We start from the raw sequence: 14,026 nt of genomic DNA, 5'->3' as shown, positions 1-14,026 counted from the left end.
TACTTTTGTATATACAGTGTATAACTAGTAACCTTTTAACTTTGCTTAGCATCATTTGGAGAGTCTTAAAGGTGTTACTGATTTTCGCACAAAGTAATGGATGAATAGTTGGAACGTCCAGCTTTTGCCACTCCACATTTTATTACAAACACTGAACATCTGACTCTATGTAATGGTAAATTTGACCTCAAGTTTTCACAAGTATGTGCAACCATGACACGTTTTTGCCACATTAATAGCAAAGCCCAAAACACACCAATTTGTCCTGCCATGTTGTCCTTAGATCTGGTTTAACAGTACATTCTATCTGCATTTGTAGCCTTTTCTTTCCCATTCAAAGCTGTAGGTGTTTTGCAGTGTGTGTATTTGGTCTTTGTTTGTATGCGTTTTGGGAGTTCTTATGTTTGAGTGTTTGCAGGCGCAGCCACAGGTGTGCATGCCATGTGACTGAGGTCAAGAAGGGTAAAGCGAGAGTGTTCAGCTGTCTGCTTAGATCACTATGAAAGAGGAGCATGTTGGAAAGGTACCAAGCAACAGTGCGTGTATAGCGATCCCTAGCAACAAGCACTGTTAGCAACACAACCTAAAATGTGTGTTTGTGTTTGTTGGTTTTTTCACTGTAAATTTAGCTGCTTCCCTTATCCAGAGTGACATCTGGTGAGATACTTTTGCAGATTCGGGAATATAGACTGCTTAATACAAGTTACAGGACATGTTTTAAGTTAATCCCACCCACTGTGTACATGTGTTGAAACTCGTCAGGACAGTTATCACACCTGAAAACATCTTTATTTTATTTTTTTTTTACAGTGTATTGCTCCATTTCGCAATAGTGCAAAATTTTAAAGATCCTCATAAATAACATATCATAAATAAACAATTTAACACATTTAATACAAACTAAAAGAAAACTACAGTCACATTAAAATTGCACAAATGGATTTAAGATAAGCAATCTTTCTATTTACAGTTCAGTCAGCAGAATGGAGGCCAAAGTCTTATGTGGTTTTGTGTGCCTTTCTCTTTTAAGTCTTAACAGCATCTCCATAAGACCATCACAGCCCCTATTCTACTGGGTCCGCTCTAACAAATGAAAAGTAAGGTAGTTTTAGATAAACGCAACCGGATTAACAAAATCCTTCAAAAAAGGAAAGAAAGGCAACTTCTCAGAAGTTTGGAATGGTATCACTGCGCTACACATGAACTGAACTGAACCTGGGTATTAACTGAGTCAAAAAGAGTCCAAGTGATCCTTTTATGTTAGACAATGCAAGTTCAGTGGTGACTTTTCTCAAATCAAACACCACATGTTCTGTTGCCAATATATTTGTGGTTAACAATACAGTCATTTCTGGTTCAATAAGTTGCAATTGAGTTGGATCAATTTCAACAATGAGGTAATATAAAAAGACACCACACTTGATGGAGTGTGGAAGAAAATATGACAGCACCAAGTGTCAACAGCATTACTCATAAGTGTCAAGTGTTTGTTGTACTGTAGCTTAACTAATACTTGCTGCTTTATCGTAGGTTTAAAACATAACTGAGAATATAGTCCTTTTACTTGCTGATCAATAGGTTTGCAAGCAACTGAAGCCTTTTGCACAAACGTGGCAGACATAAGGTACAGTTTCATGTGAGATCGTGCTTGTGGCAGTTAAGAAATGTTAGGAAATGCAAATGAAATGCTGCCTATCAAAATACAACAATCAGCTACCTCTCTCACACCTGAATACTCTCTTTGTCACTTGCACTGATGATATGCACATCACACAGCTAAATAAATATATTAAAAACACTCTTAAATAGGCATAGGTCTGATCTGTATCCTTCTCTAAGCATCTTTAAAACAGAATATATTAGGATTTATATATTGTTATAAATACATAAAATTAAACATAATTATCATCTGTTTTTATACTTTAAAAAAATCTAACTCATTTACATTTCTGAGGGCCTAACTTTTCTTTGCTGTTGGTGTTCATGCTTTCTTGTGTGGGGAAGGGTTTTTAATATTGCCTGTTACTGCCACCTAGTGTGACATAGCAGCACTACAACATTTTATCCTCCTGCCGGGAGTCAATGCCAACATGTAAACATGCATGGTATAACCAGTCAAAAGCTACATTCCAAAAAGCAAAATCATTCAGTTTCTGTTTTTTGTACATTATTGCAAAAAATCTTGACACCTAAAAGAAAAATCTTGCAGAGGACAACAGCATCAAACCAAAAACATTTACATCACACATGACAGAATCAAGTATCCACCACGTTTCACGATAAGTGTGTCAAACACTGTGAGAGTGATGGGGAAGAAGGGCAGAGCTTGAGGAAAGATCAGTCACTATTAACTTTATCTGGGAACATCTTCGTACTTTTGACAGGAGCGGGAGCTGGTATCTGTATGGTGGAGCTGTACAGTGGAGCTTCAGGCATCCAGACCAGACACAGGACAGTCCAGAATTAATAGCAAACTTGGTAAAGAGCAGCCATACTGATTTGACCTTGGTGTATCATTCAGGAATTATCTGTCATCTATTACAGTGACTAAAATAAAAATAAAATGAAAAAATAAAAACGAATAGTTATTTTTAGTTGGTTTTGGCACGTCTTTTGAGGTTAACGGGTGCTGCACATTAACAACATTTTTAAAAAATTGCTTAGATTTTTAAATTAAATGATGACTTGATGTTGTACGTTTTTTAAAAACACGATTGGCCAATCCTTACCAAGAGCACAACTAATCCTGGAGAGCACTGTATATTAACAAATCCAGAGGCCCTCCATCTTTTCTGCCCCCTCGATCCATTTACCTGTCCACTCCTGTCCTCGTCCTCTGCCTTCTCCTCCTCCTCCATGTCTCAAATCGAGCAGTTGCGTCTCTTCCCAGAGCCAGTCTGGGCTGTAGCAGCAGAGGCTGAGGTTAGCCAATCAGTGACCCTGTGTCAAAGGCTGGTGGAGGAAACTGAGAGTGTGGGCGAAGAGGGCGGTGGGAAGTTGAGCAGCTCCAGAACAGCCACGCCCACACTGCTGCGCCGTGTGAACATGCAGGAGGCCGCGACCCATTTGTTGCTGCGTGGGTTGTACTTCTCGATGGAGTTGAGACTGGAGCTGCCGTCGTTACCTCCCACCGCATATAACCAACCATCCATAGCCACAAGATCGTGGGTGCTCCTGGAGGGATGGAAAAAAGAAAAAGGCCTAACTTGGTACAGCCACATTTCAAAGTGAGAAATGATTAATTTTTGTAGCTCTTATGTATTATGTATCTGCAATGAGTAATCTAGTTAACTTTTTATTACAGAGCGCCCATAGATGTCAGGATCTTTGAGGACACCAGAAGAGCCAGTACTTTAATTAATTAATAGTTTGAAAATTGTTTACATTTTTCCAGCCATTATCCTGATAAAGTGAGAGTATTTTGGCCAAGACAACTAATACAGTCACTAACACAGTGAGATGGTTTGGGCCTCTTAGGGACAGGATAAGAAAAGCTCTCAGAGTCACACAGCTGATTAGGACATGGATTATTCATGAGGCCGTGCAGTCTACTGTCGCCAGGCTTCCATGCTCCTATAGTACACCTACTGACACACAAGAAGATATGTGCGTGTGTGTGTGGTTGTGTGTGTGTGTGTGTATAAGGGCCTGGGGAAGTGAATCTACTCGTGTGTCCCCAAATCCAAGACTGCTCTGTAAATCTCTTCCCTGATGTCAATATTATAATCAATACAATACCGTGAGTGTGCATGCACGTTTGCTTTGATCACCCACAAGACAAGTTTTCTTCTATGTCTCCTATGAGATAAGACAGATAAGTCGCCTGTTATGGAAAAATAGGTCATTTGATGTTTACGCAGAAAGACGGTTTAGGCGGTAAAGACAACATCCAAATGCCCCAAATCCCTCGCCTCAATGAGTCAAGATTTTCCAAACAGCAAAATAAATGCGGCAGAGGTACCCACTTGACAAGTTCCATACAGACAGCACTTCAGGTTTGTTTAATGGCTTTTCAAAGTAGATGTTATCCTCTTAGTTTAAAGTAAAGCTGGGGTTTTGAATGGGGGTGTCACAGCATTTATCAGATACGGACCAGCCGAATTCATCCAGTTTCCTTCGCCAAGGTGCCACATGTTTGTTGTGAAGGACTAAAAGAAAATTCAAAGCCGCAAAGGCCTGAACAAAAATACAGAAAGTGGTTTGAGACGCATTTTAACATTTCATTACTGAATAGCAGAGAGAGCCACGTCATTCTGATGGCTCAGTTGGATAAATGAGGTCTAATTTCATTGAATTTCCTGCATCCATCCAAAAAATAAATAAATAAACAGGTAGAGAAAGCAGTCAGAAACTCGAATGTGTTCTGTTTTGTTCTGACATGAAGCGTGTTTCACGTATGTAGGACTGAAATGGGGCCTGTTCATTTTCTCAATTTAAATGTAGTAAATGCCATATTATAAGGAGAGATACATTTGACTTCAAGATGCTTCATTACTCGCTCTCGTGACTCTCATCTCTAAGATCTGCCAAGGGGGTTTTCCCATGTCAAACATTTATCATTGCAGAGTTTATGATTGCTTTAACTTCCACATGTTTCATTAAGACTAGAGTTCACTTTGTTCCTGTTTAGAAAAATGTCTTACTGACCGGACCTGGACTCTTTCTCTTTGTATCAGTATGAACTGTGGGTGCAGACTGACCTGCGTATGTTCATGGGGGCCACTCCCTCCCAGGTGTTGGTCTTGGGGTTGAACCGTTCCACAGAGTTCAGGCAGCTGGTGCCGTCATTGCCTCCTGCGACGTACAGCATGCCATCCAGCACGGCCACCCCAGCACTGCTGCGACGACTCAGCATGTTGGCGATGGCTGTCCATGTGTTGCTCTGTTCATTAAAACAAGAGACTGAGCATTAGTCACACATTCATAGCTTCATCTACAGGGTATGATTTTGTCTCCGTGTTCAGTTGATCCTGGCAACAAACAAGTTGCTTTGATGATAAATTTAACAGCATAAAATTTACCTGGGGGTCATATTTCTCTACTGTTGCGAGATGTGAGGAGCTATCGTAACCTCCCACTGCGTACAAGTTGCCATCTGGAGGGGAAAAGGGAGTGAACAGTCAGAATGTAAATATTAGCAGTTAAATACCAAGTTGGTAACTCCCTCTGCATTTCAGATATTAAAATGTACACAGTGAAACATAAACATACAGTAGAACAACATGTTCATAATATCTTAGTGGCAAGTTCCTACCCAGAGTTGCTACTCGCACATATCTCCTGCGGGTGCTCATGGCAGCTATTGAGGTCCATGTACTGGTCAAAGGGTCGTAACGTTCTGCACTGAAAGAGCAGAATCAGACTTCAGTATAATGACACTGCAGAGACCAGCTGCTCTTAAGATCTGGCCTAAAAAACATTATCAAGACAAACAAAAAAAGCTGAGATAAACACAACAATGTAACAAATCTAGCTTCAAAGTGTCAGGCATGTTTGTCAGTCATCACCAAAATGTTTGTGTGCACCTGTTGAGGCAGGAAGCTCCATCATATCCTCCCGCAGCATACAGCAGGCCATGCAGGACAGCTACACCCAAACAGCTCCGTCTTGTTCCCATGGAAACCTCAGGCTGCCAGGAGTTCGTGATGGGGTCGTAGGACTCCACGGTTGCAAGGTCGGAGGTGCCATCATACCTGAGGAGGTGTGAATATAAATTCATGAGTGAAGTCAAGTTAAACAGGAATTTTGCATGCGAGAAAAGCCCTTAACTGCTTATCAGGAGCACAAAGATGAAGTGTTTTTGCATCACTCAGGACCATATTACATGTAAATCATCCCCATGTTCCTCCTGCCAAAGCTTCCTTTTTATAAATGTCAATGGTTTCATTTACAAAACTTCCTATTAATCCTGATCTCAAGTAAGACTATAAGTACTTATTAACAAAACCTTATTTCTATCTAGATTTCAGTGATTTTCCTGCTGGCTGTGTAGCATTACTTCAGTTTGAGAAGCATATGCATCCAAGCTTGTGGCTTGGAATAATCAATTAAAGGTGTACCACTTAATGTTTTCGCACTGAATTCTTAACAGGACAATTTCTTTTTCAAGTCAGCCACAGTTAGGTCTTTCTGCCACACCTCGATCACTGCAGCGGTGAAACGCTCCCAAGTTAAGCATTTGGTTTTGTTTGTAAACTCACATCCTGCATCCCATTGCTGTGATCTCGTCTTTCTTTAGGTCCACGACTAATCTCTCATTTGTGCTGGAATTGGAAATCACAACAAGTGATGCTACTTTAATGTGATTTAAGTTCTGTTTAGGTATATACCTAAAGATATTTTTTCACATGGAGGCCCCTGGTTCAGTTCACATCACACACTGCAATTTTTTAATAAGAGATGACGTGGTCGGTTAACTAGTTTTGTGTTAACACTATGGTTTTCATCACTCACCCTCCAACAGCATAAAGTCTGTTCCCAATGGCGGCCACGCCCACCCTCGCTCGCCGAGTGGACATGGACGCCACCATGTGCCAGCGATCTGTCCTGGTGTCGTAGGCCTCACAGTCTCCATGGATGGCAAACAGGCTGCCGCCACCTGAGGAACACACAACCACACACACAAACAAACACACACACACACACACACACACACAAACACACACAAAAAAAATATGGTGAAAAAAATGCTTGGATGTGGTCCAAGCATTTTTTCACATTTTCATTTTAAATTTCATTTAAATTCTGTACAATTTTAAAAGAAATATAGTGATTCTGCCATTTATTATTCTATTCATTCCAAGGTCCAGAGGTCGGAGCCACATATTTTAGGCTTAAGACCAAACAATTACTTGGAATTATTTGCAATTTATCTCCCAGCTGTAAACGCACTGATACTTGCATAGTTTACAAGTGAAATCAGAAGAAAAAAAATAATTGACGTGTGTTTTAAGTGTACCCTGGTGGGTACCTTCAGGAGCACACTGACCAACGGCGAAGAGTACAGGGCTGGCGCCCTCACAGCGGCGTGGACGTGTCCGGCTGTTGCTGAGGACTCCCCTCTGCTCAGGCATCAGGTGATACTTCAGAGCCTCGATCAGCAGGTCCTTGCATTCTGAGTGGTGGCGCACCAGCAGCTCTGTGTCCACGTTGCTCATCAGAAAGTCTCGCCTCAGCAGCGGCAGCCGCACACACTTCATCAGCTAGCAGGGGGAGATGGGGATGGTGGGTGATGAGTTGGGGTCAAGGCAAGGAATGTGACGGAGGCGTTTCACAAATTAGAGTCCAACTAAAAACATCACTGTGTGGTGGGAAATGCCCTCAGATGAGATGAGACAAGTCTTACCCACGGCACATGCTGCCTGCGTCCATCTATATCATGTTTCACCCAGCTCAGCACAGCCCGGTACACTTCCTCCTCAGAAGGAACATTGAGATTGTCACTGGAGATCAAATCGAGGACCTGGATGGAGAAAACAAAGCAGAGGAGAGACACATTTTACATAATCATTCACAAAAGCAACTTCAAATTAATGTTCACTGTGCCTTTAATTTTGCAAGCACTTGAGGCGCCTGTGAGGCTTTTGCTTTCAGAAACAGTGACTGAGAAAGCTTCTTAACCAAAAAATGTCAACACACCGGAAGTAAACTGCGTTGTCCTCTGACAGTATTTGTTCCTGTATTTTCTAACTGACTCTATTTGCTAAACCTTTGTCTCTCGTCCTTCCTTCCTCCTGCATTTGCTATACTTTATGCAGCCTGATATTTGAAAGATGAAGGTGATCAGCGTTCAGTTTTACCCGCATCATTTCCAAATGAAATTAAATAGAATCCAACTCAAAAGTAAATCATTTCAAGCACCATTTCCACTTATGACCATTCACACATAAATGCTTGTGTGTCATATTAATGTCTGTATGTGTGTAGTGGTGCTGTGATATGTTTAAGTAACCATTGTGTGTGTTTGCGTGTGTGGCACAACAAGTGCTGCAACCACAGTGACTGGCACTGTTCCCAGATCAACCCAGGGCTGGCAGGACTGGGTGGGGCTTGAGCAGCCAGCTGCTGGCCAGATCAAGGCAACAGTTAGCAGCCTCCCAGGAACAGGCTCCACTAATCCCATCACAGAAACAAATATTGCTGCTGCTCCGCCCTACGGTCTCTTTTACCTTTGCATGCACATACTGATTCATATGTTTGCATTCCTACTTGCGTGTGTATGAGATAAAAAAGAAAATAGGTTTAGTGCATTAGTGGCTGCTTATGTAGGAGTGTATAAACCATCCTTGTGGCATGGCAGCAGGTAGGGTGGATGAATGAATTAAAAGGGGGGTTGATGTCTGTACACCACACACACAGTAATTGGAATGCATTCATCCTTTGTTGTCTTTATAATGCCATGCATGTGACGTTAAAGTAACATCAAAGCAGACTAGTCGCAACCCTGCCATGCTTTGCCACTTCCTTCACAGAACATGGAAAGAAATATGGGGCATATTTCCCAGCTCTGTGAGCTCAGAGTCCTTAAGAGCAGCCAGATCTGGTGCAGATTTATGACAGACTCAGAACAGCTGCAGACAGAGTGGGGTGTTGCACCAGAGGAAATGGAGAGACAGAATAGAAACAAAGAAAAGAAAATGGTCTATTTTTAATCTCCCTTTATGAGGCTTAACTTACACTGTTTTAATGGACTGTGCCCACACACTCCAATTGCAGATTCAGTCTCAGGACTTTGACAGTCAGAGAAAGTAAAACTTTTATGCTCAAGGAGCACAATCTCTTCTGCGATTGTCCCACAGAGAGACGAGGAGATGATGAACGTGTTGCTTGTTTTCAGCCCTACTTTAATCCCTTGTAACCTGGCAAGGCTCAACAGGCTTTTGTTTGAAACAGACACGATTTCAAATAAGAAATGATAAAGTTTTTGTTCCTACAAAAGATTAAAAAATAAGAAAAGTTTAAAATATTACGTTAATTTCAGCAAGTTTTGACCATTCAGGAACATTTGTATAACTGGAGAGTTATAGCTATAGAAGAAAAATGAGTACACCTGTAATAACAAACACGTCTCCCTTCACATCAGACTTAGAAATCAGTTTTGGATTGACAGCAGGTCCCTATTTTTTTTTTCTTTAGGAACACCCTTGCTCTACACACAAAGGCCGCCAGCACAATCAGAGTCTGGTCTGTGCTCAATGAGCAGTTCCACTGGGGCAGTATGTCCCAGGGGCCTTGCACAAGAGCACTTCAGCATTTTATCCTGGTAGTCTGGGAGTCAAATTACCAAACATACTGGCTGCGACCACATTACTTAATAACTTAATACTTAATGGCTGAAAAGACAAACCTCAATCTATTGTAACTCCCCCAAAACCTTAGCTGAATGTAGCGAGAGTAAAACATTGGAACCAAGAAAAGAAACCCATATTCATACCTCAGAGAAGTAAGCAATGCTGTTCATTCTAGAAATAGTACAGCAGCTGTGAAAATGTCACTAGCTTTGCCTAATTACCACTTCCAGGACAGGAACCACAGCACTGCCACTGCTGTGCCCAGCGGATGAATAAGTGATAGTTTGGCTGAGCTGACGTTCCAAATAAAGTAGTCCATGGCAGCACATTGGGATTAAAACCATAGGAGACAGTGATTGATGTGCCTAGCTGAGGAAGATGAGTTCTCCTAATGAATGTTAAACACCCAACACTGTGGCCACTTCCCTCAGGGAGCCTCCATGATGAAAAACATGACTGGTTTGGATACATACATTAGTGAGGAAAAGGTGATAAACAATATGAAGGAACTAAACTATAACAATTCTGCTAAATCACATGGTGAGTATGATTCACAGAAAACAATTTTCAGCAGACAGATGTACCAGCAATTGTTTACTTACCGCCAAGAAACCACCATTAAAAAAATAAAAAAACGTTCATTAAAAAGCACCAGTTGGTAGAAGACACAGCAGGAGACAGAAAAGGCATCAGTCCTACCTGTTTCAGTGGCAGTAGCATGAATTCCTCAGTCTTTGACACCTCCACAAAGTGCTGCAGGACATACTTGTGTGCTGACTTGAGGAGGTCACTGCAGGAGTGCGTGTCAGCGAATCCTCGGATGCCCAGGCAGTTGGAGGGGTCCAGCTGGCTGAGGAGGAACTTACAGCAGGCATCCCTCACCCCGTTGAGCTGTAGGAGGCTGGCTGCAGGGAGCAAAGTCTAGGAGGAGTGCAGTTTCAAGTGAAAATACACAGTGAGTCTGCTGTATTGAGTTGGCCTCTGTGAGATGTGATGACAAGGGATCAGGTGAAAAGCTCTAATGTGACCATCTTGTGTATAGATTTGAAATCTTTCACCCTACCTGCACATTGCCTTCCCCAACCACAATCTCTGCTGTGTAGGCATACTGGACCAGCTGCTCCAAAGCCTGGGGGTCAATGTCATGTAGCGTCACATGGGTCTGCCGACTCTCCGACATCTCATCTGCATGGCATCACAGGATGAGTGCAGTTATATTTATAATTCATATCCAATAAAACTCTGAATGACATATTTGCCTCTCCTTGTTCAGTCATGCTGACACATGGCAGATCCTAATGTATACACTATGTCAGCATAGCTCATTTGTTACTGTCCATTTAATCAGTTTCTTGCTGAGATTTTTGAAATTCCTGAATCTGTACACTTTTGCTGCAGAAATCAATGTGAAGTAGTTCTACATCAAATCAAATCAAATGTTTTATCTCCTAATAGTTAAAAGAAGCGGGAAACACAGTATCTGCAGGGGAGCTGTGATTTTGCTATTTGGATGATCATGAAAGATCAGCAGATTCTGTTAACATGGGCTAATTAGAGACTGGGCCAGATGAGAGAAAGTATAACAGCTGAGTCTCACAGCCAGGCAATAGACTGTCTGGGCACACACTGTACCCTCCCAAAGGTCTAGTACCAGGAGGAATCCGAGACTCGCAGACCTCATCTGACCACCTGTGCCCCGGACAGGAAGAGGGGGGAAGGAAGTGATGATGCTAGAAGGATGACATGGCGTTCACTGCACACATGAATTTGTGTCATCAAACTCTGTGCAACAGAAAAACAGGAGGCGTGTATAAGAATAAAATCATGACCTGAACTTACTGGTAAACATAGCATGGAAGTAGGGGCTGCAGGATGCCAGCACCACTTTGTGTGCTTTGATTTCTTTGTTAGAGACGTGGAGCACGATGTCACACAGCAAGCCCCGCTGTCGCATCCTGTTCATGGACACGAAGGAGTCGTGGTAGTGTCGCTTTGAATTGTGTGAGATGCTGTGGCCGTCACGGTTGAGCAGCTGCATGCCCCCCTCCATCATGGTGCCTGATGTGGCGGTCGCTGGCTCTTGCCTGGGCCGCACTCTGGGCAACTGAAACATGCAGGAAACCATTTTCACCTCAGTTACTACCACGTTATTAACTGATAAAAATGTAATCAGGAAAAAAACAATTCCACCTGGAAGCACTTAGTTTATTTGAGAGGATGCAGGTATTATGACAGGTGTCCCGAGCAATCATTGTACCTGTTGTTACTGTTATAGTACCCATCCTGACAGCTATGATGGGAAGACTATGAGCTTGACGGAGACCACAGTGCAATGACTGGCCTGGTTTTTTTGTCACTCAGTGTCATGACGAGAGAGAGAAGACAGAGTTTATTCCTTAAACTAGAGTAAAATCGATGAGGCTTCTGATCTACCGGACTTCCTTTGGTTTAACTAATTGCAATGACTGCTGAGTAGCTTAGTTTAATTGCACCAGAATTAGCTGTGAACACCCCCCCTCACATACACCTCATCCAAGCTGCAGCCTCGGGTAGGCAGGGTGGGAGGAGAGAAGGATGTAGCCTGAGTTAGCCTTTTCCTTTGTACTCTCATCAGCCCTGCTCTCGGATGGAGAACAACACACTTCAGAGTGTTGCGTAACCGTTGTCACGCGGCATCTTAGAAGTTCATGTCTGATGAATATTTAGGATGCACTAAAACAAACCATCTGATGGGGGAAACTGTCGACATCACGGGCCTACAACAGACTTCAGAAAAATATTTCCTTCAAATATACTGAGTTTAATGCTGTAACACCTTACGAGGGTAGAAAAATGAGAACACCTAAAACAAGTTACCCCAAAATCCTCAGTTTTAGAGCTTCCACATTGATAATATATTATTTTAGACATCCTTAAATGCAATTACTATCTCATACCATATAGCTCATTTGACTGTCCTACCGTGGGATGAGGAAAAATCTGGCAGTTTAGTTATGCTTTACTTTTTATTGTAAATTCCTCATTCAGAAAGATTTTTTGTGACAACAACACAGGCCAAGAAGGACATAGGCAGCCACCACATCCTCATCAGGGAAGATTATTGATCAGTGTTAAGTCCAAGAAATCCAGCACTCAAAGCTGAAGAACACATCACTGTTTCAAATGTTTGTCTCCCAAGTCAAACAGACGACTCACTAGGCGTCAGTGCAGTAATTATAACGTCACTGTCCCACTGAGGACCATCTCAAATATCACAACAGCTGCATGACGACTAGCTTTGGGTCCCATTTTCCAAAAGACAATACACCACAAAAATACACCAACCATGTTCCTCTATGAGGGAACAATCTGCTCTCGCACCCAAGGGAATAACATGAGACAATGCTGCAAATTTAGACATGGACACGGAGGACGTCGAGAAGGCGAAAATACAATTAAACCACTGAGGAAACAACTTGTCCTGCTCATTGCAGCCTTTTCTCTTAAAATCTTGCCTTGCCTCTCTTGCTCAAAATCTTGGCTGGTATCCACAGACCTGCTCTGTGGCTCCCTGATAAACATGCACAATGTTGTTGGATACACAAATTGTAATGTGATCTCTTTTGGACAGAAAGATGTTTCTATTCATATATAAAGCTCGATATGTGATGTGAAGAGACCCCAACCCCCCACTCCATCTATTTTGAATAACAGCAGCAACACTAAGGAGAATGAATGTGTAATTTCTTTACCGGTGGTTGTATTGCGGTTATCCTTGCACACAGTGTCTTCCTCGTTGTGATAAGAGATAAAGCAGCAACTGTCGCAGTCAGGTTGCTTTACAACTAATATAAATGTCTGGCTATCTGTCCATATTCTGAATCAAGCATACGAAATATGAAGAAAGCCTCTGTTTTGTGCTGTATGCAGTTGACGTCAATGCAAAAAAACTGCATGTAAACTGACATCGGTTTGTTAAGGTGGAGTTGGAACTGCCCGAGGAGAAAGCGACACCGCTGCTCATGCTGCCGAAGTGGGATGCCGTAGGAAAGAGGAGACACATTGGAAATACACACGGAATAGTGTCTTAAGCGCATATGTCTAACGTTTACAATGGATGTCCCTTTATTAATGACGTGTCGCAGACGACCTTAAGCGCACTCTTTTGTCTGATCCGAGTCCGGAAGTGCGTTCGTTAAAATAATTTTGGCTAGCCCGAAAGGTGGAGATTCTACTTAGAAGCGCCATGATTGGCCAGAAGCCGAGCCATTCCCCACTTCGTTTCGCCCGGACAATAAATCAAACAAACAGTGAACAAGTCCCAAATTCGGTGTTCAATTATGAACAGAATCTAACGTGCTTTAGCGGGCAACTAACACAAACTCTGTTGTTAACATAACCAACGTCACAGCTATTCGGATCACATTATTTGTCTATGTATGGAGATTTGTTAATGTCGGCTCTGTGTGCGGAAGGGTTAACCAGTACTCACTACAAGCCGTCGTCGGTGTCGATATGACAGCAATGATTTCTTCCTGTTTGCAAGCTTGCCCAGCTTTGTGGCTGTTTAACGTGACTGAATTAAAAAAAATAAAAAATAAATTCCACTGTGGGCCTACAGCTGGCCGTGTCTCGTGAACGCAGCTGGTGATTTAATTTAAACCTCACGTGTGGCATCAAAACACTGCCTGTTCTTGTGCACAGCTTTAAAGGTATAGTTGCAACTTCGGGGTTGTCGTGCTCGCCGACTGTTTTGT

The 14,026-nt window shown here is 42.3% G+C and overlaps 1 protein-coding gene across 3 annotated transcripts; it reads right to left on the bottom strand.

The window, feature by feature from the left end:
* Positions 1–759: 759 nt before the first annotated feature.
* On the bottom strand, positions 760–13,963 carry klhl17 (kelch-like family member 17). 3 transcript variants are annotated; one of them, XM_046397747.1, is made up of 12 exons: positions 13,762–13,963; positions 11,130–11,394; positions 10,354–10,475; positions 9,990–10,211; positions 7,346–7,462; positions 6,971–7,202; positions 6,454–6,598; positions 5,526–5,693; positions 5,255–5,343; positions 5,022–5,095; positions 4,701–4,882; positions 760–3,174 (listed from the first exon to the last, which is right to left on the bottom strand). In XM_046397747.1, exons 2-12 carry the CDS (start codon positions 11,341–11,343, stop codon positions 2,946–2,948), a joined length of 1,794 nt encoding a protein of 597 aa, XP_046253703.1. In that variant the 5' UTR covers positions 11,344–11,394; positions 13,762–13,963; the 3' UTR covers positions 760–2,945. The 3 variants fall into 3 exon arrangements, with proteins under 3 accessions (XP_046253703.1, XP_046253704.1, XP_046253705.1); XM_046397748.1 differs by lacking the exon at positions 13,762–13,963 and adding an exon at positions 13,022–13,692; XM_046397749.1 differs by having other exon boundaries at positions 761–3,174; positions 6,989–7,202; positions 13,762–13,961.
* Positions 13,964–14,026: the final 63 nt, after the last annotated feature.

Source organism: Scatophagus argus, chromosome 8 (genome assembly GCF_020382885.2).
Source record: "Scatophagus argus isolate fScaArg1 chromosome 8, fScaArg1.pri, whole genome shotgun sequence".
In the NCBI taxonomy this organism is placed as follows: Eukaryota; Metazoa; Chordata; class Actinopteri; family Scatophagidae; genus Scatophagus; species Scatophagus argus.
The sequence above is the reverse complement of the archived record's forward strand: the minus strand, read 5'-3'. Positions and strand labels throughout refer to the sequence as shown.

Coding starts and splice junctions, on each gene's coding strand:
- klhl17 (XM_046397747.1), bottom strand. CDS start 11,343: ATGATGGAGGGGGGCATGCAGCTGCTCAACCGTGACGGCCACAGCATC. Junction 10,476..11,129: donor CTTCCATGCTATGTTTACCA/GTAAGTTCAGGT, acceptor GATGCCATGCAG/ATGAGATGTCGGAGAGTCGG. Junction 7,203..7,345: donor GCAGGCAGCATGTGCCGTGG/GTAAGACTTGTC, acceptor TCCCCCTGCTAG/CTGATGAAGTGTGTGCGGCT.